Here is a 27,652-nt window from a genome sequence, read left to right as displayed (position 1 = left end):
TAAAAAGGTTGGAGACCACTGGCAAACTGTCTTTGCTCAGACTTTTAGAAAAACCACCTTGAGGGACACTTTGACCAGGACTTTTCAAAGGTTTCATTTTGAAAAGTGAAAACTTTGGAAAGTTTAATACAGGATTTTTTGCATGGAAACATGTAGGTAACCTTAGTCATATATCTTGGTAGTGCAGGAGCTAACGTTAGAATTATTTAATACTCAGGTTAAGGAAAGCGTTTCTGTGCCTCTGGATATAATGCTTAAGTTATCTACAAATACAAAGTTTGGTGTAAAAGTAATAAAATACATATAATACATAATCTGCAATATCTCAAACTAGGGTTAATAAATTCAATGATACAGTTAACATGGTCCATTCTCGGAAATGCTTCCAGTTTCACGCGCAGGGCCAGGTAGGCAGGCAGAGCTTCAGAGTCTCAATGTGTGGATGAGATGATGGTGTAGGGAAGAGAGGTTTGGATTTATTAGGAACTGGGGACACTTTTGGGAGAGGGGGAGCCTGTACAGGAAGGATGGGCTCCACTTAAACCAGGGTGGAACCAGACTGCTGGCACTAAACATTAAAAAGGCCGTAGAGCAGTTTTTAAACTAAGAGATGGGGGAAAGCCGATTGGTGCGGAGATGCATGTAAATCGGAGGGAGACTTCTCTTAGAGGAGAATCCATTGATAGAGATTCTCTAAGCTATAGTCAGAAAGAGAGGAGGGGAGAGGACAAACGATGGGCCAGAGCAGACAAAAAACCGCATATAAAGGAATCCAATGCGTCCGGGAAGGGCAGACAAATAAGCAGTGGCAAATTTTTAAAGTGCTTATACACAAATGCTAGGAGTCTGACTAATAAGATAGGTGAACTAGAGTACCTCGTATTAAATGAGGAGATTGACATAATAGGCATCACTGAAACCTGGTGGAATGAGGAAAATCTGTGGGACAAAATCATACCGGGATATAAAATATATCGAAAGGATAGAGCAGGCCGGGTGGGTGGCGGGGTGGCACTGTATGTGAAAGATAATCTAGAATCAAATGAAATAAAAATCTTAAATGAATCTACATGTTCAATAGAATTGCTATGGATAGTAATTCCATGCTCCAATAATAAGAAATTAGCAGTAGGGATATATTACCAACCACCAGGAAAGCGATACTGACATTGAAATGCTGAGGGAGATAAGAGAGGCTACCAAAATAAAAAACTCTATAATGGGATTTTAATTATCCCCATATTAACTGGATACATGTCACCTCAGGAAGAGAAGCAGAGATAAAATTTCTCAATGGCTTAAATGACTGCTTCTTAGAGCAGCTGGTGCAGAAACCCACAAAGGGAGAGGCAATTCTCGATTTAGTCCTGAGTGGAGCGCGGGATCAGGTCCAGGAGATAACCGTTACAGGACCGCTAGGGAATAGTGACCATAAAATAATAATATTTAACATTCCTGTGGTGGGAAGAACACCTCAGCAGTCAAGCACCCTGGCATTTAATTTCAATTAGGGGAATTACACAAAAATGAGGAGGTTAGTTAAACAGAAATTAAAAGTCACAATGACTCGAGTCAAATCCCTACAAGCTGCATGGAAGCTTTTTAAAGACACCATAGTAGAGGCCCAACTTAAATGTATACCCCAAATTAAAAAACATAGCAAGAGACCTAAAAAAGAGTCACCATTGCTTACCCACCATGTAAAAGAAGCAGTGAGGGACAAAAAGGTATCTTTTAAGAAGTGGAAGTCCAATCCTAGTGAGATAAATAGAAAGGAACATAAACACTGTCAAATCAAGTGTAAAAATGTAATAAGAAAAGCAAAAAAAGATTTTGAGGAACAGCTACCCAAAAACTCTCAAAGAAATAACAAAATGTTTTTTAAGTACATTAGAAGCAGGAAGCCTGCTAAAAAACCTGTGGGTCCCCTAGATGATCAAGATATAAAAGGAGCAATCAAGGACGATAAAGCCATTGTGGAGAAACTAAATGATTTCTTTGCTTCAGTCTTCACGGCTGAGGACATTGGGGAGAGTCCCGAATCTGCCCCGTCCTTTGTGGGTGATGAATCTGAGGAACTGATTGAAGTGTCATTAGAGGAGGTTTTGGAACAAATAGAAAAACTTAATGTTAACCAATCTCTGGGACTGGATGGTTCATCCAAGGGTTGTAAAAAACTCAGATGGGAAATTGCTGAACTATTATCTGTTGTTTGTAACCTATCCTTTAAATCGGCTTCCGTATCTAATGACTGGAAGGTAGCCAACGTGACACCAATATTTAAAAAGGGCTCTAGAGGCGATCCTGGCAGTTACAGACCGGTAAGCCTAACTTCAGTACCGGGGAAATTAGTTGAAACAATAGTGAAGAATAAAATTGTGAAGCATATAGAAAAACATAATTTGTTGGATAAAAGTCAGCATGGTTTCTGTAAAGGAAAGTCATGTCTTACTAATCTATTAGAGTTCCTTGAAGGGGTTAACAAACATGCGGACAAGGGGGATCCAGTAGATATAGTATACTTAGATTTTCAGAAAGCCTTTGACAAGGTCCCTCACCAAAGGCTCTTGTGTAAATTACATGGCCATGGGATAAAAGGGAAGGTTCTTTCTTGGATTGAGAACTGGTAAAAAGACAGGAAACAAAGGGTAGGAATAAATGGTAAATTTTCAGATTGGAGAGGGGTAACTAGTGGTGTCCCCCAAGGGTCAATCCTGGGACCAATCCTTTTCAACTTATTCATAAATGATCTGGAGAAAGGGGTAAGCAGTGAGGTGGTAAAGTTTGCGGATGATACCAAACTGTTTAGGATAGTCAAGACAGAAGCAGACTGTAAGGGACTCCAAAAAGATCTCACCAAACTGAGTGATTGGGCAACAAAATGGCAAATGTAATTTAATGTGGATAAGTGTAAAGTAATGCACATTGGTAAAAATAACCCCAACTATAGGTACAGTATGATGGGGGCTAATTTGGCTATGACAACTCCAAGATCTCTTTCCTGATTTATCGTGGATAGTTCTCTGAAAACTTCCACACAGTGTGCAGTGGCGGTCAAAAAGGCAAATAGGATGCTAGGAACTATTAGGAAAGGGATAGAAAATAAGACATAGAATATCTTACCGCCCCTGTATAAAACTATGGTACGCCCACATCTTGAATACTGTGTACCAATGTGGTCTCCTCACCTTACAAAAATATATTGGCCTTGGAAAGGGTTCAGAAAAGGGCAACTAAAATTATTTGGGGTTTGGAATGGGTCCCATATGAGGAGAGGTTAAAGCGACTGGGACTCTTCAGTTTAGAAAAGGGGAGACTGAGGGGGGATATGATAGAGGTATACAAAATCATAAGTGGTGTGGAGAGGGCGGATAAAGAAAAGTTATTTATTAGTTCCCATAATAGAAGAACTAGAGGACACCAAATGAAAGTAATGGGTAGCAGGTTTAAAACTAAAAGAAAGTTCTTCACACAGCGCGTAGTCAATCTGTGGACCTCCTTGCCAGAGGAGTCTGTGAAGGCTAGGACTATAACAGAGTTTAAAAAGAAGCTAGATAATTTCATGGAGGTCAGGTCCATAAAAGGCTATTAGCCAGGGGATAGAATTGGTGTCCCTGGCCTCTGTTTGTCTGAGGCTGGAGAGGGATGGCAGGAGACAAATTGCTTGATCATTGTCTTCGGTCCACTCTCTCTGGGGCACCTGGTGCTGGCCACTGTCGGCAGACAGGATACTGGGCTAGATGGACCTTTGGTCTGACTCAGTACGGTTGTTCTTATGTAAAATTATTAGCATCCGAATATTCAGACACATCATTCATAAGAAGATATTCTAAGAGTAGTTTATGGAAAGTTAATGTAGCAATGAGTAGAGATTGTCCTTCAGTATTTACTTTAATTGCTTTGCTTCTCAATGGCATTTCAGCTCATCTCTTCTAATATTGCTGATGTCTGGCAATGTTTTCTAAATAGATATCCCTTGATAACCTGGTAGCGTCCAATACCATGAGTTGCTGCATCAGCCAAACATAGTGCTGTCCAATTTTGCATTCCTGCAACACTTGCTCATTACTGCGGTCCCATGTACCCAGAGATCAAAAGTATAGTACTATCCCAAGCAACTCAATATGGGCATGGACAACATTTCTAATTTCCATTTTCAGGCCTGTTTGTCTCTGGTGGATCAGTGCACAGTGACATCATTAAGGCAGATTATTTTAGTTCTTCAGCTTGTGACATGATAGCACCCTCCTCTGGTTCACTCAAAGTGAAGCTGATGAGTTCTGGAGAGTACCTTGATTAGTAGCAGGAGCTCATTTCCTCTTTTCCGCTCTTTTCAGATGTGTCGTCAGGAGGAGTCCTCCACCACTGACTTGGAGCAAATACGCCTGGAGTCAAGTTGCCGTGGAGAAGCACTGGCTAAAGTATCCAGAGAAAAGGAAGCCCTGGTGCGTGAGAAGGCAGCACTGGAGGTGCGAATAGGGGCTGTGGAACGGGACAGACAGGGCCTTTCAGAACAGCTGGCAGAGCTCAGGTGAGGTGGGGGTAAAAGGACATTTTGCAGCACACAGATATATTTAAATCTAGTTGTAATGACACTTGGCACCGAGACAGTGCTTTTCATCTCTGGATCACCGTGTGGTGTTCTTCAAGTGACGTCCCCATGGGTGCTCCAACCTGTGGCGGGTCGGACCCGCCCCCTCCGGAAGCCCCGGGGTCCCCGCTGTGTCTGGAGGACGGGGGTGGGGTGGGCACAGGACGCCGCGGAGAGTCTCGGGCGGGGAGCGCCGGGGCCGGTAACGGGCGGCAGGGCGGAAGGACAACGCCGGAGCGGCCAGGGGCCGGACGTAGTGACGTCACCCTCAGGCGACCCAGAAGTGACGCGGGGGGATGACGTTGGAGGGGACGTTATCCGGGCGGGCAATTTAAATAGAGGACCCTGGCCAGCGCGGGGGGAGAGGGAAGCTCCCTGGTGAACAGAGAAGGGAGTCGGCGGCAAGCAGATCCAAAGCTTTGGAGGCCTTGGGGTGAGGCACAACCCCGGGGTCCTCTGACTACCCGGTAGGAAACACGGGGGGAAGAAGTGGCCCAGGGCGGGGGAGTGGACCCCAAGAGCGGAGGAGTTTAGGGGTTTTCCAACCCCCTCCGCTAGTTCGGACCGGTGTCCGAACTTTAGGGCCCTGGGCCGGGGTTCAGAACAAGGGCGGGTCCGAACTCCCTTCTCCCCCCGCCCAGTGAGCCGGCATACCAGTCGACGTGAATCGGGGCGGGGGAAAATTGGCCCCGGCGCATCTATAACGCGACCTAAGCGTGATAAACTTATAGACACTGACCAGACTGAGTGGGTTTGGTGAAGGGAAACCGGGAGAGGGGTACTCGGGGACGAGGGGAACCTCGTACACAACCATACATACAAAATGATGGGGTCCAAATTATCTGTTACCACCCAAGAAAGAGATCTTGGAGTTATTGCTAGTTTTTCGGAAAAAAATAATAGAATGTTAGGAACCATTAGGAAAGGGAGAGATAAGAAGATAGAAAATATCATAATACCACAATATAAATCTATGGTATATCCACACTATGAAAGCTATGTGCATTTCTGGTTGCCCCATCTCAGGGGGGAAAAAAGATCTCTTAGAATTGGAAAAGGTATAGAGAGAGGCAACAAAACAATTAGGGGAATGGAACAGCTTCTATGAGGAGACTTTAAAATGTGTGGGACTGTTCAGTTTGGGAAAGAGATGACTAAGGGAGGATATTATAGATGTCTATAAAATCATGAATGACGTGGAGAAAATGAATACGGAAGTGTTATTTACTCAATTCACATAATATTCAAATCAAAGGTCATGCAATGAAATTAATATTTCTGACAGAATTCACATGACCCACATATTTTTGTCCCCTTCTCTCCTGCTCAAAAGAAATCTGCAGGGGGACACACCTCTTCATTAGCAGCACAGGCAGTGGGTTCGTTTTGGCATAGCTGGAGCAGCCACTCAGGCACTGTGAGAGAGGCTGGGCATGCATGCTTACCAACTCTGTCTCTCTTGATTGCTGCTGTGGGTCCTGCGGTTGGGGAGCGGACCAGAGAGATCTGTAGAGGCATATGGGTTTTTTTATTATGAAGGTGAAAGTCCCCTACATTGCCAGAGTGATGTAAAGCAAAGCCTTACAAATAACAATCATAGAATCAGGTAGGAAGATCTATGTGTTTCTCTTCTTTCCTGTGCCCAAGCAGCACAATGGGTGTAGCTCAGGATTAATTTTGCTTATCACCCATTTTAAAAAAAAGATTTTGAGGACAAATTAAACATCAAGCAATCAATAAAATATTAGAACAATCAGAAGCAAGCACTTTCCCAAGTACCAGTGAGTGCTATGGCAACGTTTAGCAAAAGTATATGACTTCCATGTATGCACAGTTTAAATGACATTTTATGTATGTATGTATTTATTTTGTTTGTTCAGCAATATAATTTACAACTGGAATGCAGGGTATGAGTTACCAAGTGTTTGTAACTTAATTTTCATATGTTAAGGAAATGCTGAATAGTTATTGTCACTTTTTTCCTGTATTGTAGTTTAAATAAATTACCAAAACAACTGAAACTGGTGTGACTGTATTGCATTATTTTGACAAATAAAATATGCAGAATTTTTAATTTTTTCATGCAGAAAGTTGCCAGGAGTATAATAAGCAAGTAGGTTTAAAACAAACAAAAGGAAGTACTTCTTCACACAACACAGTCAACCTTTAGAATTTGTTGTCAAAGGGTGTTGTGACAGCCAAAAGTAAAATTGGGTTAAAAAAAAGAATTGGATAAGTTCATGGAGGGCAAGTTCATCAATTGCTATTAGCCAAGGGGACGCAACCCCGTGCTCTGAGTGTCCCTAAGCGTCTGAGTGCCAGATGAAGGGGAAAATCACTTGTTGTTGCCCTTTCCTCCTTATTCCCTCCGAAGTGCATGGTCCCAGTCACTGTCTGAAGACAGGATACTAGGCTAGATGGACCATTAGTCTGATCCAGTATAGCTGTTCCTTTGTTAATGTTATCATTAGCTAGCCAGGGAAGCTCATGTTTTTTGTCAGCCTACATAGCTGAGTTGTACTGTTAAGAGTGGTGGTCTCTAAGCATTGAAATTATTTTGCTTATTAATACAGATATTGTTGGTCCAACTACCTGAACTTGCACATGTTTTACTAGTAGCCCATTAACTTCATTTAAAATGGTCCTGTGAAATGTGTTAACGGCTTCTGCTAAACAATGTGTTCCACCATTTATATAGCTACGTATGAAATCCATGACTTGAAGAAACACTTAGTGTAAGTTCAAAAGTTTGTTTCTCTCACCAACAGAAATTGGTTCAATAAAAGATGTTACCTCACCCACCTTCTTTCTCCAATATCCAGGGACCAACATGACTACAACTACACTGCAAATGCAAGAGATTCATTATTGCTTTGCATTTATATCCTGTAGATCAGCAAAGGAGATCCTGGAGTCCTGCCTATTTGAGGCTCATCAGCAGGTGTCTCAGCTGGAGGTAACTAGGAGTCAGCTGGAAGTCAACATTCAGACTGTCACCCAAGCCAAAGAGGTGATACAAGGTAAAGCTGAGCAGCACAGTTAACCAAAAATATCCCTTCTGTGGATGGGGCAGAAGGGCTTTTATGGAGTAAAAGATGGAGATGGCCCACTACCTTTCTGGGACAGAGAAAGCTTTGGCAGGTTGCAGTTGAGTGTTTAATAGCTCAAGGAAAGGAGAGGGGTTTAATCGCTTGCCTTGTCTTCTCTTTCGCAGGAGAAGTGAAGTGCCTTTGTTGTGAGCTGGAAACAGAGAGAACCACAACTGAGCAAGAGCGGGAGAAGATGGCACAACAGCTCTCAAGGAAGGAGCAGCAATATAAAGATATCCTTAGCCTTCAGCAAGCTGTGTATGAGGAGGAAATGAACAAACTCTTGCAACACCTGGTAGGTGGAAAGATGATGGCCATCATCAAAGGGCAAAGCCAATGGGTTTGGATGGTTAAGGCCAGCCCAGCCCCTCGTCCCATTTTGATGTTTTCACGTAAATGAATGTTGTTCTTCGAGAGGTCCCCATGGATACTCCATGCTTGGTATCGATGCCGTCCCATCCTGGCGCCTGGATCGGAGATTTTGCAGCAATCCCTGCCGGGTGGTGCATGCACAGCACCAACCAGCACGCACAGTGCTAATCGGCCCTGGGCATGCGTGGCCCACACCTCCAGTTCCTTCTCAACCGCCCTCGGCCTGAGACGGACTTCTGCAGTTCTCTGACTTGTTCATACCTTTCATCGTTCGTTAGCTATTAATTCTTAGTTTTAGTTAGTGTTGTTAACAGTTTTGATAGTTAGTAGTAGTTACCAAAATAAAAATTTGTCATGCCTGGCTCTCCGGGTTTAAAACACTGCGCCTCCTGTAGAGATGCAATGCTTATTTCAGACAGACAATCGCAATGCGTCAGATGTCTATGAGAATATCTTTCCTCTCAAGATTGTCCCCACTGCGCCAAACTTAGGACCAGAACTCATAGGGACAGGAATCTTTGCCTCAAACTCGTCCTTTTGGAAAAGAAGGTACATCTGGCTTTGGACCCAGGAAGACAGCCTAGGGAGGTATGTTCACCCCCAGGATCACCTCAGGGTAAGAAGGCACACAAAAAGGAGTTTCTTTCTGCCCCATTATCAGCCCTCGAGAAAACGGTTTCCTCCCAAACCATCAGCTCAGAGGCCTTGTGTCAGCATTTATGGTGTGCCAGGTACCTCAGGTGTCCAGGCACCGACTGCAAAGGGCTCAACCATTGCCTTAAGACTGTACTGGCACGGACCTCAGTATTGTCATCCACATCGGTACCAGCTCAGGCACCACTGGTACCAACGACTACAGCAGCAACGCCATTATCTGTACCGGGCTCTACGGCACCGACCGTTTCCACTGCACCGATGGTACCTTCTCTTTTGTTGGCACCGTCGGCACCGATCAGATCATTGGTACCACTCATATACTTGGTACCGCTGACATACCAGTGATCTCTGCCATCCATACCGAACACTCCATCTGCACCATTCAGGCACACATTACAAACCCCAGGACCAATCCTCCTGGCACCATTGCTGTACATGCGAAGTGTTGACTTGGCAGTCACATCAGCCCCTTAATCACCACTCTTTGGTACCGATGCTTCGCCGGTACCAATGTCATCACGGGCTTTATCCGCGGTGCAGTCACAGTTCTCTAGCAATGATGAAGAGGAAGTACAGGCCGCCTCCTCGCTGCACCGCAGCCCTCCGATGCAATATTACAAGCCCAAATATGATCCAAGAGTGATTCCTCCTTGGTATGGATACCGCTGGCGCCTCCTCCAGTACTGTCTGGCATAATGGCCTTATTGGAGTCCTTGGGGCTCATATAGGAGATACCACAGCCTGCATGTGAGCCTTTATAAACACGCTGCCTCTTACACCTTGAGCATCCACATCGATGCAACAATCAGAGGCTCCACAAGCAACAGAGAAGTCGCCCCTCCCCCCCCCCCCCCCGGATTCGTCACCGCCCACCAACTGTTCATCACCGGACAAGGCAATCATGCTACCGCCACCAGCGGATGACTACCAGCAGTTTAATGATATTTTTAAGAGAGTTGTGGCTGACCTCAAAATCACCCCGGAGGAACTGGTGCAACCCCAGCATGAGCTTACTGATATACTCCAGGCATCTCCATCCTACAAAATTGCCCTCCCCATCAATCCTGACATTTTAGATCTGGCCAACACAATTTGGCAAACGCCTGCATCGATTCCACCCATGTGCAAGCGTGCGGACAAAAAATATTAGGTATCCGCCAATACCTTGCAATTCCTCTTCAGTCAGCCCACACTGAATTCACTAGTGGTGGAAGGCGCATACCAGTGGAGAAAATAGCATTGCTTCCATACCACTCCTCCGGACAAGGACACAAAGAGCCTCGATTTATTTGGGTGTAAGACTTATACTTCTGCAACTTTACAGTTCAGAATCTCAAACTACTCTGCTTTGTTAGTGAAATACGACTTTTGCAATTACTCCGAGCTCATGCACTTCATCGCTGATATCCCTGAGGCAAAAAGACCTAAATTTTCTGCCTTACTTTCCGAGGGACACGCCATTTCTAGAGCTGCCCTCCAGGTGGCACTTGATGCAGCCTAAACTGCTGCTAGAACCATGGCCCTCTACCTTGCCGCTCGCACCACAGCCAGAGTTTGCCTACAGCTTCTTGGCCACATGGTGGCCGCAACGTTCTTAGTACCGCATGCTTGACTTCACATGCATTGTCTACAAATTTGGTTTTCCAGAGCTTACAAACCTTGGAAACACGCCATGTTGCTCTCACTCACGATACCACACAAGGTCAAAACATCACTCATTTGGTGGACGGAATCAGCCAACCTTTGCACAGGCGTCCCCTTCCTCCAGGCTTCCGCCTCGTGCACTATTACAACCAATGCCTCCCTCACCAGATGAGGTGCTCATTTCTGAGATCAGACTGCCCAAGGCCTCTGGTCAACCCTAGAGATGTCTTTACACACAAATCTCCTAGAATTGCACGCCATACACAATGCTTGCCAGCATTTCTTGCCTTCTCTCCATGTCCTCACAGACAACATTACCTGTGTTTTCTATATCAATAGACCGGGAGGAGCCAGATCTCCTTCCCTTTGCACCAAAACCATAAAATTGTAGAACTGCTGTATCAGACACAATATTCACCTCTCCTCAATCCACATACCAGGTGTCTCCAATATTATGGCCAACGCTCTCAGCAGGCATTTCCCCCAACATCATGATTGGGTTCTCAACTGCTCGATAGCACGCTCCCATTTTCACAGGTGGGACTGACTATCAATAGATCTGTTTGCAACATTGCACAACCCTAAATACACTCAATTCTGCTCGAGAACGGGCATCGGGACAGAATCTCCAAGGTATGCCTTCCTCATCCAGTGCGATCAGGACCTCTCCTATACTTTTACCCCTATACCACTTCTGGACAGGGTTGTTCAGAAGATCAGGACGAATGGCTCCACAATCATCCTGATAGCCTCCACCTTGCTTAGACAACTGTGGTATCCTTTTCTCCTCAAAATGTTGATTTGCACACCCATCAATGTCCCCCTCCAACATAGTTTGATCACTCTGGGGCAGACAGGGTAAACTTACCCAGTTCTGCGCAAGCTACATATAACAGCATGGCTCCTCCGTGGCTCTCCCAGGGAGAACTAGCCTTTCCAAGATAGATCCAAGCAGTCCTCCTTTTTTGCCTCATCTTTACAGACAAGGTCATCCCTCTGATTGTTACACTGGGTAGCACTGTGTGAGGAGAAAGAGGAGAGCAGCCCTCAGCTGTAAAAGAAGAGGTTAAGGACTATTTAGAAAAGCTGAACATGCACAAGTCCATGGTGCTGTTTGCAGTGTATCCAAGGGTGCGGAGGGAGGTGGCTGATGCAAATGCATAACCAATGGTCATTATCTTTGAAAACTGATGGTGATCATAGATAATTGGAAAAAGGTAGTGCCCATCTTTAATAAAGGAAAAAAAGAGAATCAGTTTCACCTCGGGCCTGGAATAATCATGGAGCAGATCTTCAAGAAATCCATTTTGAAAGACTTGAGGAGAGGAAGGTGATCTGGAACAGTCATCATGCCAAAGTCCCAGAGCTTCAACCCTGCAGGTCTTGCCTCAAATCTATGCCTTTGGTACCTGAGGGAAGCTCGTCAGGCAGATAGGTGCAAGATCTGCAAGCCCTTCAAACCACACATCAGAAAGGAGCAGGACTTTTGCCTTAAGCAGCTCCATATGGAATTTTCTTATCAGCTTCGAAGATAGGACCCGGTATTAAGTGCCTTGGTGCATATCTTACTCCTTTTGGTCCTGGGTTGACACCAAAGAAAAACTCTTCCTATCATTGAAACAAAATACAGGACTATGTAGCACTTTAAAGACTAACAAGATGGTTTATTAGATGATGAGCTTTCGTGGGCCAGACCCACTTCCTCAGATCAAATAGTGGAAGAAAATAGTCACAACCATATATACCAAAGGATACAATTAAAAAAAAGAACACATATGAAAAGGACAAATCACATTTCAGAACAGAAGGGGATGCGGGGGGGGGGGGGGGGAGGGAAGGAAGAAGAAGGTAAATGTCTGTGAGTTAATGATATTAGAGGTGGGGAAAGGTAAATGTCTGTGAGCTAATGGTATTAGAGGTGATAATTGGGGAAACTATCTTTGTAATGGGTAAGGTAGTTCGTGTCTTTGTTGAGCCCCCCTTGAAGAGTGTCCAATTTTAGCATGAATGACAGTTCAGAGGATTCCCTTTCAAGTTCAGATTTGAAAGTCTTCTGGAGTAGGATGCAGGTAATTAGGTCGTTGAGACAGTGTCCTTTCTGGTTGAAATAGCAAGAAACTGTTTTTTCTTTGTGATCCTGTCTAATATCTGTTTTGTGGGCATTGATCCTTTGGGGAAGTGTCTGAGACGTTTGTCCAATGTACATAGCAGACGGACACTTTCGGCACATGATAGCATAAATTATATTTCTGGATGCGCAGGAATATGTATTCTTGATCTTATAACTCACTTGGTTAGGCCCAATAATGGTATCAGCAGAGTGAATATGTGGACAAAGCTGGCAACGGGGTTTGTTGCAAGGGAAAGTACCAGGGTTGGTATTAGTGTGATATGTCCTGTGGTTGTTGGTAAGAATCATCTTGAGGTTAGGTGGTTGTCTATAGGAGACTATGGGTCTGTCTCCCAGAGCTTCTTGGAGTTTAGTATCCTGTTCCAGTATAGTCTGTAATTTATTGATAATGTGTTGGACAGGTTTAAGTTGGGGGCTGTAGGTGATGACAAGTGGTGTTCTATTGTTGGTTTTCTTGGGTCTGTCTTGTAGTAGATGGTTTCTAGGTATTCGTTTGGCTCTTTCAATTTGTTTTTTTATTTCTCCGGGTGGGTAGTTGAGGTTTATAAATGCTTGGTAGAGATCCTGAAGTTTCTGGTCTCTGTCAGTGGGATTAGAGCAGATGCGGTTGTTACGAAGGGCTTGGCTATAGATGATGGATCGTATGGTGTGTGCTGAATGGGAGCTGGAAGCATGTAGGTAACTGTATGAGTCAGTGGGTTTTCTGTAGAGGGTGGTGTCTAATTTTCCATTGTTGATTTGTACTGTGATGTCCAGGAAATGGATCTCTCGTGTGGAATGGTCCAGGCTGAGGTTAATGGTGGAGTGTAGGTTGTTGAGATCTCTGTGGAATGTCTCCAGTGTTTCTTGGCCATGCGTCCAGATCATAAAGATGTCATCGATGTAGCGTAAGTAGAGAAGGGGTAAAAGGGGACGGGAGTTGAGGAAACGTTGTTCTAAGTCAGCCATAAAGATATTAGCATACTGTGGGGCCATGCGTGTACCCATGGCTGTGCCGCTGATCTGGAGGTATAAGTTGTTCTCAAACTGGAAATAATTGTGGGAGAGAACAAAGTTACATAGGTCTGCTATCAGGTTGGCAGTGGTGTCCTCTGGGATAGTGTTTCTAATTGCTTGTAATCCATCTTCATGTGGGATGTTAGTGTATAGTGCTTCTACATCCATGGTGGCAAGGATGGTGTTATCAGGGAGGTTATCGATGTTTTGTAGTTTCCTTAGGAAGTCAGTAGTGTCTCGGAGATAGCTGGGGGTGTTGGTTGCGTAGGGTTTGAGGAGAGAGTCTACATAGCTGGATAGACCAGTAGTGAGTGTGCCAGTACAAGAAATGATGGGGCGTCCGGGGAGTCCAGGTTTATGGATCTTGGAAAGCAGATAGAACAATCCCGGTCAAGGGTCAGAAGGTGTTTCTGTGTGGATTTGTTCCCGAGTAGCTGTAGGGAGGCTTTTAAGGAGTAATTTCTTTTGGTATTCCAAGGTGGGATCAGAGAAGAGAGGTTTGTAAAATGTGGTGTTGGAGAGTTGTCTGGTTGCCTCTTGGTTATAGTTGGCCTTATTCATAATGACCACAGCACCACCTTTGTCAGCTGGTTTGATTATAATGTCCAGATTGTTTTTGAGACTCTGGATGTCATGGTGTTCAGTGTGGCTGAGATTGTACGTCGCTTGTTGTTTGCGAAAAATGTCAGTCTGTGCATTGTTGCGGAAGCTTTGTATATAGAAATCCAGATTGTAATTCCGACCGTCAGGGGGAGTCCATATAGAATTATTTTTCCTTTTGTGTTGATAGGGGGGATCTGGTAGGTCCAACTATCTTACTCATTACAAAGATAGCTTCTCCAATTATCACCTCTAATACCATTAGCTCACAGACATTTACCTTCCTCCGCCCCCCCCCCCCCCCGCATCCCTCTTCTGTTCTGAAATGTGATTTGTCCTTTTCATATGTGTTCACTTTTTTTTTTTTTTTTTTTTTAAATTGTATCCTTTGGTATATATGGTTGTGACTATTTTCTTCCACTATTTGATCTGAGGAAGTGGGTCTGGCCCACGAAAGCTCACCATCTAATAAACCATCTTGTTAGTCTTTAAAGTTAGATCTTTACATAGTCCTGTATTTTGTTTCAGCTACACCAGACTAACACGGCTACATTTCTATCACTCTTCCTATCATTGGCACTCTTTGAAGGCCTCCATTCTGTACTGATCTTATTCCCCAACGCTCTTCTCCAGAATGGTAAAAATCCTCTTTGTTGGCATCAGTAGCACCCCCGCTTTGCCCATGCCAGCCGTATCTGAAGGCCCTATCAGTGCGCATTTGTTGTTCTGGTCTTGTATTCTGAGCCCTATCTTCATGGGCTCTCCAAGAATGGAAGTGGTGGCGGTCGGCCCATCTTTCACACTAGACACATTCAGGGCTGCTCAGGTCCCCATCGACAGGCCACCTGCTTGCTGGCACTCTTAATGAGGGAAGGCAGTTATGCTGGGCCCACCTGCTCTGGTTCCATTGTCTCCCCAGTTCGAGTCCTGGCACAGCTCAGAGTCCTGCCACCACTCCAAAGAATGGTCTGACTCGTGACACCACTCTCTCAGCCAGACCTCTTAGAGCCATTCCCTTTGGAGTGCATCTATTGTGAGCAGATACTGGTCTGGCTTGGAGTGATCATAGCAGTCCAGCCGCCCTTGCAGCACATGGCACCAAAGCACTTCATGGCATCAGAGATCCTGGCACTGTTCAAGCTTATGCTCTTATGAGCACCATCAGCATGCTTAGAGCCTCAGCACTACCCTTCTTGGCACTGCTCTTCAGAGTGTGTAGTCCTGCCTCAGCCCCATTCTTTTGAACCTCACTTCACTGCCACTCTTTGGAGCATGATAGTCTGTCTTTGCATTGACCCAGCACCGGTCTTGATCCTGACACTATTCACTTGCTGGACAATGTTTGTGATCTTTGCACCTGTTCTGGTCCCGTGAGTAGTCCAGGTCATGTCACTTGACAAGCTGTGGGCAATGCGAACCAGCACCGGATTCTCCTTCAGTCCTGACTGGTCCTGCTCTGCCTTGGGCTCTCTTGTCACCTTTGAGGGAAGTCTCTGGTGGGTTGATGCCAGCGGGCTTTCCTAGGCACCTGGCAGCCCTTCAGTAGCTGCTGCAGTGGCTATATTGGACACTGTGGGCATTCTGCCAACCCCAGGGCACTTTGCTTGCTGGACCTTTGTCAGTCTCTTACAAGTTGTGAGTTTCCAAGGTGATGTCTGGCTGCCTTCCACCACAAGACCAAGGGCCACCTGCGACGCAACTTGCCATGGCCAAAGAAAACACCCTATCCAAGGACTGGACCCAGACTGGGATGTGACCTCTCTGCTGGCCTCTTCATCTTCCTCCCCAGATGAGGTGATAGAGGGCACATCCATCACAGGCCTTTCTCCCATGGAATACAGTGCTTTACAGGATCTCCTTTGTAAGGTGGCCTCAACCTCCAGGTGTAGAAGAGAATTGAGCATGTCAACCCCACGGTTGATATCCTGGCTCCTGAAGGTCCTTTAAGGGTGGTCCACTCCATCCTGACCTTGGCCAAAACTAATTGGCAGATTCATGCCTCCAGCCCTCCCATGGCAAAAGGGATGGAGAGAAAATATTTTGTCCCTGTCAAGGGCTTTGTATACTTGTACTTTGTATACTCTCTGCCATGCTTTCTAGTGGTGGAGACAGTGAATGAGAAAGGAGAGACAGGGCCACCACGCCCCAGTGCCAGAATAAAAAGATAGTCAAGCGCTTTGATCTATTCAGCCACAAGATTTAATTCATGGTGGGCCTGCCATTCAGGATAGTGAACCAGCAGGCTAGTCCTGCTGCTTAAACCCAGGAAGCCAACCCTCATGCTCACACAAAGGATTGAGTTCATTGGGGCAATCAATACTAGATGCCACCGTGGCTTAGGCATTCCTGCTAGAGCAGCATTTTGTGGTGTTAACCCAGCTGTTGTGGTCACTTGCCGGCTTTCCAGTCACCACAGCCAGGATATGCCTCCATCTTCTGGGCAAATGGTGGCTTGCTCATATGTTGTCCCATTTGTCAGGCTTCACCTTTGGCTTGTCCAGTCTTGGTTATCATTGATGTATCGTCCGGGATGTGACAGCATTTACATGGTGAGCACTGTTTCCTGTCACGTGATTCATGCCCTCTGATGGTGGCTGGACCCCAAGTTGGTAATGGTTGGGGTTCTTTTTCATGCTTCACAAATCATGGTGTCTCTGGTCACAGACTTGTCTGCTTTGGGCTGGGGGCTTACCTTGCGGACCTCACTATTCAGGGAATGTGGACAGAGGCAGAGTTATCTCTCCACATCAGTGTTTGCGAGCTCTGGACCAGCCTCCTCAAGTCTCTTGCTTTTCTACCCCATGTTCAGGGGCAGTGCACGGCAGCCACATCAGACAAAATGATTGCCATGTACTACATCAAGGAATGATGGAACCAACCCCAGGGATACCTCAAGCTCTTTCCCCAAAAGAGCTTGAAAAAAAGAAAATAGAAAAACAAGCTGCAGTCTTTGGTAGTTGACCCCTCAGTCAGGCATGCAGACACACACACAGACAGACCTTTCAGGACACAAAAATCAACCAATACCGGTTAATTAGAAAAAGAAACAATAATTTATTATCAGAACCAAACTACAGTTGCAAGCATAGTAAAGTGGCTGTATGGGAAGAGCCACCAATTGATCTAGATACTTAGGGGAAGCCCCAGGGCTAAAAGCTTAGTTACAAAAGAAAGAAAATACAATTAACACCTCAGACATTATTTCTGAGTTCCCAAACCAGGAAAACAACAAATCCTGATGAACTATCTAAACTTTTCCCTACTTTTGCACATTGTAAGAAGTCCGTTTTTGGAGAGAGAAGTGTTTCTCAGCTCCCTCAGTCTTGGAAGAAACTGCTCTGCCTCTCAAATCCAGAAGAGAGAGAGAAAAAAGCCTCTCTTCCCTTTTGAAATTCCTACCTGGATTGTTATTGGCTGACCTGGCTAGGTACAGGAGGCATTGGTGAACCCCTTAGTCGCCAGGTGCTGGACATCACTCCTGATTATGACATTTTTCATATTTGGTGTCTGCAACATAACCTGGCCCCCTTTTCTGCCTCTATTCCCAAAAGTGCTGGAGTATCTGGTGTCCCTAAAGCAACAAGGCTTGGCGACTTCATTGCTGAAAGATGGTGTCCATCTCTCCTTTCCAGAAGCCTCTGTCTTCACAAGCTCTTTGATGGGGTGCTTTGTCAAGGGTATGGGCAGACTCCATCATCTGGCCCAGCATCCTGTCCTTACATGGGATCTCATCCTGGTACTTATGGTATTCATGGGTCCCCTCCTCCCTTTGAGTCTTTGGCTGTCTTCTTTACCTTTTGTGGAAGGTGGCCTTTCTGGTTGCCATCATCTCTGCTTGGTGGTTGTTGGAGTGCTGCTCTCTGACATCAGAACCCCTATATGTAGCTTTCCATACAGACAAAGTCCAACTTCATCCTCACCCAGCTTTTCTTCTGAAATCTAGGTTGGATATTAAAAAAAACTATTTCCCTATGAGGGTGGTGAAGCACTGGAATGGGTTGCTTTGGGAGATGGTGGAATCTCCATCCCTAGAGTTTTTTAAGGCTCAGCTTGACAAAGCCCGGGCTGGAATGATTTAGTTGGGGTTGGTCCTGCTTGGAGCAGGGGGTTGGACTCAATGTCCATCTGAAATCTTTTCCACCCCTTTGATTTGATTGTACGAAGCATCCACCTGAGGCTCTGGCACACTGCAGCGAGTTGCCCAGGGAGTGTAATAGTGTGGAATCAGGAGGAGTCAGAAGAGCTGCCGGAAGCTTTGTTCTGTTCTAGCTGGACTTTGGCTGAGGTAGGCTATGGAGTGGGTCCATACTGTCTGGCCTAGTCTGAATGATGTGGGGTGTCATTCTAGACACATATTGTGCATTAATCAAAATGTTGAATTAAGATATAGCATCACAGGAGATAGAAACAGATGCTGTGATGCAGGGAATCCTACAGGATGGGAGACAATCCTCACAGGAGGAAGGGGCAACAGGTGGAGGGGAGGTGGGATGCAGTTTCCCCTCAAAAGAGTTCTCGTGGAAAATGGGATAGAAGCAATTATAATCTACAGCAGTGCCAGGAATGTTGTAAGCTGTTGATGCTTCATTTTGGTGGAGGTAATGCTGACCCAAGCCTTTGGCTGGCGCCACATCTACTTGTGATATGAAGAGGTGGATTAAGTCTGAAGCACCCTAATACCACTTCTTCTGATTGTTAGGAGAATGAGCAGGAACGGCACCGTGCAGAACTAGAAGAGCTGTTGGAGCACTCAGCCCAAGAGAAAGCAGAGGCAGAAGGTGCTTATGAGAAAAAGATGTTGGAGCTGAGGCAGGAGGTAGCTACTCTGCAATCTAAGGAAGAAGAGGAGAGAACAAGGGCTGAAAATGCCCAGCAAGAGGTAAAGCGTTTGGGAGGGAAACTTGTACATTTAAACAGCAGACATCTTTTGTCTCATGACTGGTGAAGCTTCCAGTTACACTGGTGTCTAGGAAAAAGTAAAAGGCCTATTGAAGATGATAAAATACCTTGTCTTTTAATAGGAATGCAGGATTAATAAATGAGAGAGTCCATTGCCCACAAAAGTCTGTGACCTAACTCTGATAGCGATGGCTGTTTGATACTGCAAAGAAGCTGAAATGTCTACATCTGGGTAATTGTGCAGTGCAGAGTAGGGCAGTGGTCTCCAACCTTTTTACACCCAAGATCACTTTTTAAATGACAGACCAAGCCAAGATCTACCGCCCCGCCCCTTCCTTGAAGCCCCACCCTCTCTATTCTCCTCCTCTCCATCACTTGCTATCCCCAATCCTTATACTGCTACTTTAAAAAAATTCCCACCATTCCTGCAGCTACTCACCTGTGCTGTTGATCGGTGAGTAGCTGCTCCTCAAATGAGGAAATCTAATATAAATGTACTGTGCAGGCGCACAGTTCAGAGAGGGCTCAAGAGCTACTCTTAGAGCCTCCAAGATCTACCGGTAGATCGCGATCTACTGGTTGGTGACCACGGGAGTAGGGTATGGGGGAAATCTTTTCTGAAATGCTTATGTCCAAAGGAGCACGTGTGAGTGCCTTTACATTTATCATTGCTAAATGCGATAATAATAAATGAGGGGTTTGTATTTCACTTACCTTTATTCTGTTTTAGGGTGAAGACTCCTGGCTTTGAGCTGTCTGATGAGAAAGGGTTAGCTCAGGTGTATGGGGAGAGGAGTGTCAACGGTTTTTGTATCTTCACTGTACAAAAGGAACCTGATATTAGATGACCCATTGTAACATGAAGCAATTAATTCACCAGGCTTTTAACTGCTGTGGGTTTATGAGAAAAAGACAGCAGAGCTGTCACCATCTCCTCTCATGTTCTTCTCATCACCAGTGATGGTTGTTGGAATCATTCCAGACTTCTTGATTTAAGAGCTTTTCTCACTTGCATACAGTTATGAATAGTAATTGTTAGTGTTGGATAGTTAGTTTATATATAAATTAGTGATATAGACTCATAGACTTTAAGGTCAGAAGGGACCATTATAATCTAGTCTGACCCCCTACACAATGAAGGCCATAGAATCTCACCCACCCTCTCCTAGAATAATCCTCTCACCTATATCTCAGATATTGAAGTCCTCAAATGGTTTAAGAACCCCAAGATGCAGAGACTCCTCCAGCAAGTGATCCATGCCCCATGCTACAGAGGAAGGCGAAAAACCTCCAGGGCCTCTGCCAATCTACCCTGGAGAAAAATTCCTGCCCGACACCAAATATGGCGATCAGCTGAAGCCTGGTATGTTTCATAGAATCATAGAATACCGGAACTGGAAGGAATCTTGACAGGTCATCAAGTCCAGTCCCTTGCCCTCATGGCAGGGCTAAGCATTTCTGATTTGACATCATTTTTGGACCATTTTTTCTCTTTCAGTACTGTTATCAGAAGGTTATGTCTCCATTTTCAGCATCAGTACCAAGGAGAGACCTTGGTGCTTCCACTCAGCACATATCAAGAGAAAGCTGCCTCAGAGGCATCACCTCCTAAGAAGGGTCATTGCCTCTGGACCCTGTGCCAGGTCCATCAAGTCTGTCCCAAGAGACATTTAAGGAGTCAATAAATAATGCCTGTGCCATCCACTCCAGAGGCATGTGTTACCATGAGAGACTTGCTTAGCTTCTTGGTACCAGTTTCACCAACATTGACTCTGGGAACTGTGGAAGAGTATCTGAGTGATGAAGCCTAATAGTCCTGATCTCAGTCTGACAGGACAGTGAGGTTCTGTATAGACTTCAGATCAGTCAATGCTATCTCTTGCTTTGATTCCTATCCAGTACCAAGGGTGGATGACTTGCTGGAATGGCTGGAAAATGCAAAGTTTATACCAACTCTCAGCTAAACTAAGGAGTACTGGCAGATACCCAGCCCTCAGCATCCTACAAGAAGAAAGCCTTCCCACTGCAATCCGGCTTGTATCACTTGGTCACCATGCCTTTTGACTTGCATGGAGCCACAGCTATATACCAGCAGCTAATTACACAACTCTTACAACTCCATTGGAAATACTTAGTTGTGCACATTGATGATATTGCAGTCTTCAGTCCAGTTGCAAGGAGTACACACAAACATCTCATCACAGTGCATCAAACCTTGAGAGAAGTTGGACTGCTAAGGGCCATCTCAGATGACAGGAGGTAACTTACTTGGGATACAGTTGCAGCGCCCCTCCTCAACCTGACAAAGAATTGTAAGGAGATGCAAAATCCAGTGGTTGTAGGACTCTGAGAGCCTTCCAGAATCTGAAGGCATGATTAACCCAACAGCCAGTCCTATATAAGCCATATTTTTCAAAACCATTCATTGTACAGATTGATGCTTCAGAAGTGAGCCTAGAGGCTGTACTGTTGAAGGAGCAAAATGGGGAAGAACACCCTGTCTTCTATGAGCCAGAAACTGTTTCTTGGGGAAGGGAAGTATTCCACCATTGAGGAGGAATCTTTAGCAGTGGAGTGGGGAAGTAAAGCCCTAAGATGTTACCTTTTGCCTCATGATATACCAGGCACCTCCAAGGTGGATCAACAACATGAAATATTTGAATGCACAGATTCTGCAGTGGTACCTATCTTTATTAAATTATACAATATTAGGGTTTGAAGGGACCTCTGGAGGTCATTTAGCCGCTGCCCTCTCAAATCAGGAACAACCCCTACTAAATCATCATGAAAAGTCATAGAAGTTGGGAGAGATACTAGAAGACTGGAAAAGGGCAAATATAGTGCCAGGGAAGATAATGGAGCAAGTGAATGAGGAATTCATCTGCAAACGTCTGGAAGAAAATAAGGTGATGGGTAACAGCCAGCATGGATTTGTAAAGAACAAATCATGTCAAACCAATCTGATACCTTTCTTTGCTAGGATATCAAGTCTGGTGGATGTGGTATACCTAGACTTTAGTAAAGCATTTGATACGGTCTTGCATGACCTTCTTATTAATAAACCAGGGAAATAAAATCTAGATGGGGCTACTGTAAGGTAGGTGCATAATTAGCTGGATAACCATTCTCACAGAGTAGTTATTAACGGTTCACAATCATGCTGGAAGGGCATAACAAGTGGAGTACTGCAGGGGTCTGTTTTGGGACCAGTTCTGTTCAATATCCTCATCAACTATTTAGATGATGGCATGGAGAGCATGATTATTAAGTTCACAGATGATACCAAGCTGGGAGGGGTTGCAAATGCTTTGGAGGATAGGGTAATAATTCAAAATGATCTGGACAAACTAGAGAAATGGTCTGAGGTAAATACGATGAAATTTAAAAAGGACAAATGCAAAGTACTCCATGTAGGAAGGAACCACCAGTTTCATGCATACAGATTGGGAAGTGATGGTCTAGGAAGGAGTATTGCAGAAAGGGATCTAGAGGTCATAGTGGACCACAAGATAAATATGAGTCAACAGTGTGACGCTGTTGCAAAAAAAGCAAACCTGATTCTGGGATGGATTAACAGGAGTGTTGTGAGCAAGACATGAGAAGTCATTCTTTTGCTCTACTCTGCACTGATTAGCCCTCAGTTGAAGTATGTGTCCAGTTCTGGGCACCACATTCCAAGAAAGATGTGGAAAAATTAGAGAAGATGCAGACAAGAGCAACAGAAATGATTAAAGGCCTAGAGAACATGACCTATGAGGGAAGACTGAAAGAATTGGGTTTGTTTAGTTTAGAAAAGAGAAGATTGAGAGGGGACATGATAGCAGTTTTTAAGTATCTAAAAGGGTGTTACAAGGAGAAGGGAGAAAAATTGTTCTCCTTAGCCTCTAAGGATAGGAGAAGCAGCAATGGTCTTAAATTGTAGCAAGGGAGGTTTAGTTTAGACATTAGGAAAAACTTCCTAACTGTCAGGGTGGTTAAACACTGGAGTAAATTGGCTAGGAAGGTTGTGGAATCTCCATCACTGGAGATATTTAAGAGCAGGTTGGATAGACGTCTATCAGGGATGATCTAGATGGTGCTTGGTCCTGCTGTGAGGGAAGGGGACTAGATTTGAGGTCCCTTCATGTTCTATCATTCTATGATTCTATCCCAGCCTGGGCTTTGTCAAACCAGGCCATAAAAACCTCTAAGGATGGAGATTCCATCACCTCCCTTGGTAACCAATTCCAGTTTTTCACCACCTTACTAGTGAAATAGTTTTTCCTAATATCCACCCTAAATCACCCCAACTGCAACTTGAGACCATTGCTGCTTGTTCTGTTATCTACCACCACTGAGAACATCCTAGCTCCATTCTCTTTGGGACCCCCCTTTAGGTAGTTGAAGGCTGCTATTAAATCCCCCCTCACTCTTCTGCAGACTAAATAAGCTCAGTTCCATCAGCCTCTGCTCAGAAGTCATGTGTCCCAGCCCCCAATCATTTTCACTGCCCTCTGCTGGATTCTTTCCAATTTATTCACATGGTTTCTGTATTGGGGTGCCCAAAACTGGACGCAGTACTCCAGATATGGCCTCACCTGTGCTAAATAGAGGGGAATTATCACTTCCCTCTATCTGTAGGCAATCCTACTAATGAAGCCCAGTATTATTCTGTTAGCCGTCTTGATTCATCCAGCTTCTTTTCCACTGTAATACCCAGGTCCCATTTTAGACAACTGCTGCTTAGTCAGTGGGTCCCCAGCCTATAGCAGTGCTTTGGTGTCTTCTGTCCTACGTGCAGGACTCTGCATTTCTCCTTGTTGAAACTCATCAGATTTCAGTTCTCCCAATCCTTCAGTTTCTCTAGGTCACTCTGGACCCTATCCCTACTCTCCAGCATATGTATCTCTCCCCCCAGCTTAATATCATCTGCAAATTTGTTGAGTGTGCAAGCCAACCCATCATCCAGATCCTTACTTAAGATGTTGAAAAAAACAGCCGCAGGACCAATCTGCTTGATATTTGCTGCCAACTAGACAGTGAACTGTTGACTCCTACCTGTTAAGCAAGACGATGTAGCCAGCTTTCTATCCACCTTATAGTCTATTAATAGAAGCCATATTTCTTGAATTTGCCAGCCAGAATACCGTTGGAGGACATATCAAAAGCTTTGCTAAAGTCAAGGCATATCACATCCACTGCTTTTCCCATTTCCACACAGTCATCTCAACATAGAATTGAGATTAGTTTGGTCAGGTCCGACTTGCCTTTGGTGAATCTGTGTTGACTGTTCCCAATCATCTTCCTTTCTTTTAAGTGTTTCAAAATGGATTCCTTGATGATCTAGTCCATGATTTTTCCAGGGATTCGGGTGAGGCTGACCAGTCTGTACTTCGTGGATTCTCCTTTTTCCCGTTTTTAAAGATGGACACTACATTTGGCTTTTTCTAGTTGTTGGGGTACCACCCAAGTTGCCACAGAATTTCAAAGATAATAGTCATTGGCTCTGCAATCACATGCATTAGATCTGGCCCCATGGTTTTGTGCATGTACGGCTATTCTAAATAGTCCTTAACCTGTTCTTTTACCATGGAGGGCTGCCCACCGTCTCCCCATAGTGTGCTGCCTGGTGCAGTAGTCTGGGAGTTGACCTTGTCTGTGAAGACTAAGGCAAAAAAAGCATCGATTACTTCAGCTTTTTCCACATCATTTGTTGCTTGGTTGCCTTCTCCATTCAGTAAGGATTCCACACTTTGCCTGACCACCTTCTTGTTGCTAACATATACCTGTAGAAACCCTTCTTTTCATCCTTTACATCCTTTACTAGCTGCCACTCCAGATGCACTTTGGCATTCCTAATTACAAACTTGCATGTTTGAGCAATGTCTTTATACTCTTAACCAGTCATCTAAGTTCCCACTTCTTGTAAGCTTCCTTTTTGTGTTTAAGCTTATTGATGATTTCTCTATTAAGCCAATTTGATTACCTGTCATATTTGCTATTTTTCTTTATATCGGGATGATTTGTTCCTGCCCTCAATAAGGCTTCTTTAAAATACAGCAAATGCTCCTGGATTCTTTTTCCTTATGAGAATCCCAGGGGATCTTGCCCATCAGTTCCCTGAAAGAGTCCAAGTCTGCTCAGCACTCTTAAAGGGACAGAGAGCAACCAACACGCAAAGATGCTAACTCTCAGTCTCTGTTCCCCTACCGGGTCTCAGGACAACCCTTCCCTGTGCTGCCAATCTGCATTTTTTAAGGGACTGAGCAGCCGGTCCCCAGGGGTCTCTGCACAATCCCCCCCACCGCCTGCATCCCATCCCCCCACTCTTTCTTAAAGAGATAGAACAGCCAGTCCCAGGGGTCTCAGCACAACCCTCCGCCCTGTGCTCCATATTATTATGGACAGGGGAGCCTGTGTGCAAAGATGCTGGCTCAGTCCTGATTGCTCACCTGTAGCATTCCAGCCTGACAGCCAAGGGAAGTCCCTGGTGCTACACTGGCAGAGGAACATTCCATTCCATGCAGCCCCAGCTGGGCTGGTTGAGGTGGGGCGGGCTGGGGGGGGCAGAACTGTGAGAGACTGGAAGAGACCTCCAGCTATGCTCAGGTAGCAGGTCCACTTCCTGGACACTACAGTACAATTAAATAATGTACAAATTTCCACCACCCTATACTGGAAGCCCACCAACCGCTACACTTACCTTCATGCCTCCAGCTTCCATCCCAGACACGTTTCTCAGTCTATTGTATACAGCCAAGCCCTAAGATACAACCGGATTTGCTCTGATCCCATGGACAGAGACAAGCATCTACAGGATCTTTATAGAGCATTCCTAAAACTGAAATACCCACCTGGAGAAGTGAAAAAACAGATTGACAGAGCCAAAAAAGTACCCAGACATGAATTACTTCAAGACAGATGCAAAAGAGAAAATAACAGAATTCCACTTTTCATTAGCTACAGTCCACAACTCAAACCCCTCCAGCGCATTATACACAATATACAACCCATCCTCACTCTGAGACCTTTAGGGAAAAGCCCATTCTCGTTTACAGACAACCCCCCAACCTGAAACGAATTCTTTCTGGTAACCATGCTACACAACCACATCATAAGCCAGCAATGCCCCACTGTTTTATTTATATATATATTGAACAAACTGGACGGTGCCTACGGAAAAGAATCAATGGACACATCAGATATACATAGAGGGAACATACAGAAACCTGTTGGAGAACATTTCAATCTACCTGATCACTCTTTAAAAGATCTCCAGGTGTCTGTCTTGTCACAAACCAATTCTACAAGCCAGATACACAGAGAGGAGTTGGAATTACAGTTCATCCACAAATTCAATTCTCACACTGATGGCCTCAGTCGAGGTAATGGATGGCTGGGACATGATCAACCTAACATTCAATGAAGGTGCCGACTGCTCTTTCTCTATGTAGATTCTTGTGTTAGGATAGCAATTAGATAGGAAGGATACTGAGATCCTTATCTGCTTCTTTTAACTATCCAATCTTCGGGTGTTTATAGATCCCAGTTCTGCCTACTTGTTTTTCTCCTTGATATTTTTATACCCTCTGCTCCTTGTTTCCCAAACCCTTCTTTTTTTTCCTTCCCCCCTTTCCCTTCTCCCCTATTTATTTTGGGTCTGCACATCCTGAACACTAAACTCCAGTCATCTGAAGAAGTGGGCTATGCCCATGAAAGTTCATGATACCATCTACATGTTTTGTGAGTCTATTTGTTGTTTTTTAAGTTTATCCTGTACAGACTAACTCGGCTACCCACTAAAGCAGGTAGAGTTTAATCCACTTCCATTTCAGCGGGCGGGGGATTGGGAGAAACAGAAAGTCTGATCTCCAGCTGCACTGGGCAGCATGAGAAGGGAATGGGATTCCCTTTGAGCCTCAGAGGACTGGGGGGAAGAGGCTGGGAGAAGAAAGGCAAGTTCTGGTTGGACAAGAACTCCAGTAACCAGAGTGTCTTTTTTAAAATATCAGAGGGGTATTTTTGGCTTGCTAACTACAAAAGCAGCTTCTATTCTCTTGGAATTCACACCTCCAGATCAGCTGCTAGAAGTGGGCCTCATCCTCCTTGATTGGATCACCTCATCATCTCCAGCCTGATCCTGGCCTGCATATTTATTCCTGCCTCTGGAAATTTCCACTACATGCATCTGACGAAGTGGGTCTTTGCCCACGAAAGCTTATGCTCCTACACTTCAGTTAGTCTATAAGGTGCCACAGGACTCCTCGTCTTTTTTAAAAGGAATCAAAGTATTTGTAACCTGACATGCCTGACTCTGAGCCCAAACTCAGGGGCTGCAGTGACACTGTGACTAGGAGAGTTGCCTGTTCCCAAATAATTTCTATGGATTCCATACAAGTGATTGCCATTAGGTTTTACAATTTGCTTGGGGACAGGGCCAGACTTTGAAAGTCATTAAGGGTGGATGCCAGGTCTTTGTTTTTTAGTGTAGTTTCTTGGTTCCTCAGAGTGCCTCAATGACTCATAAATGAAGAAAAGTAACAAGCACAACTGGGATTAGCATTTGCAGGATGTAGCCCTTATTTACATTACAAGGTCTTTCAAGGCAGGAAGCAATCTCCACATCAATGTGTTAAAGTGATCTGTTTCCTTTGGGGGAAGGGAAAGGTTGCCTAGTAAGCCTCTGTGTCTGTC

General features: G+C 44.9%; 1 protein-coding gene across 13 annotated transcripts in view; it reads left to right on the top strand.

Moving 5' to 3' along the window:
• The window catches only part of CEP250 (centrosomal protein 250), a 168,035-nt gene that overhangs the window by 69,927 nt on the left and 70,456 nt on the right, over positions 1–27,652 (top strand). For 12 of the 13 annotated variants that reach the window (XM_075901439.1, XM_075901444.1, XM_075901441.1 and 9 more), the window contains 4 exons: positions 4,338–4,531; positions 7,484–7,611; positions 7,806–7,975; positions 18,780–18,959. In XM_075901439.1, coding sequence (XP_075757554.1) covers positions 4,338–4,531; positions 7,484–7,611; positions 7,806–7,975; positions 18,780–18,959 — 672 coding nt within the window. The remainder of the gene's footprint in view (positions 1–4,337; positions 4,532–7,483; positions 7,612–7,805; positions 7,976–18,779; positions 18,960–27,652) is intronic. The other variant, XM_075901443.1, reaches the window with a different exon arrangement.

The sequence above is a fragment of the Pelodiscus sinensis genome, chromosome 18 (genome assembly GCF_049634645.1).
Source record: "Pelodiscus sinensis isolate JC-2024 chromosome 18, ASM4963464v1, whole genome shotgun sequence".
NCBI classification, from domain to species: Eukaryota; Metazoa; Chordata; order Testudines; family Trionychidae; genus Pelodiscus; species Pelodiscus sinensis.
The sequence above is the reverse complement of the archived record's forward strand: the minus strand, read 5'-3'. Positions and strand labels throughout refer to the sequence as shown.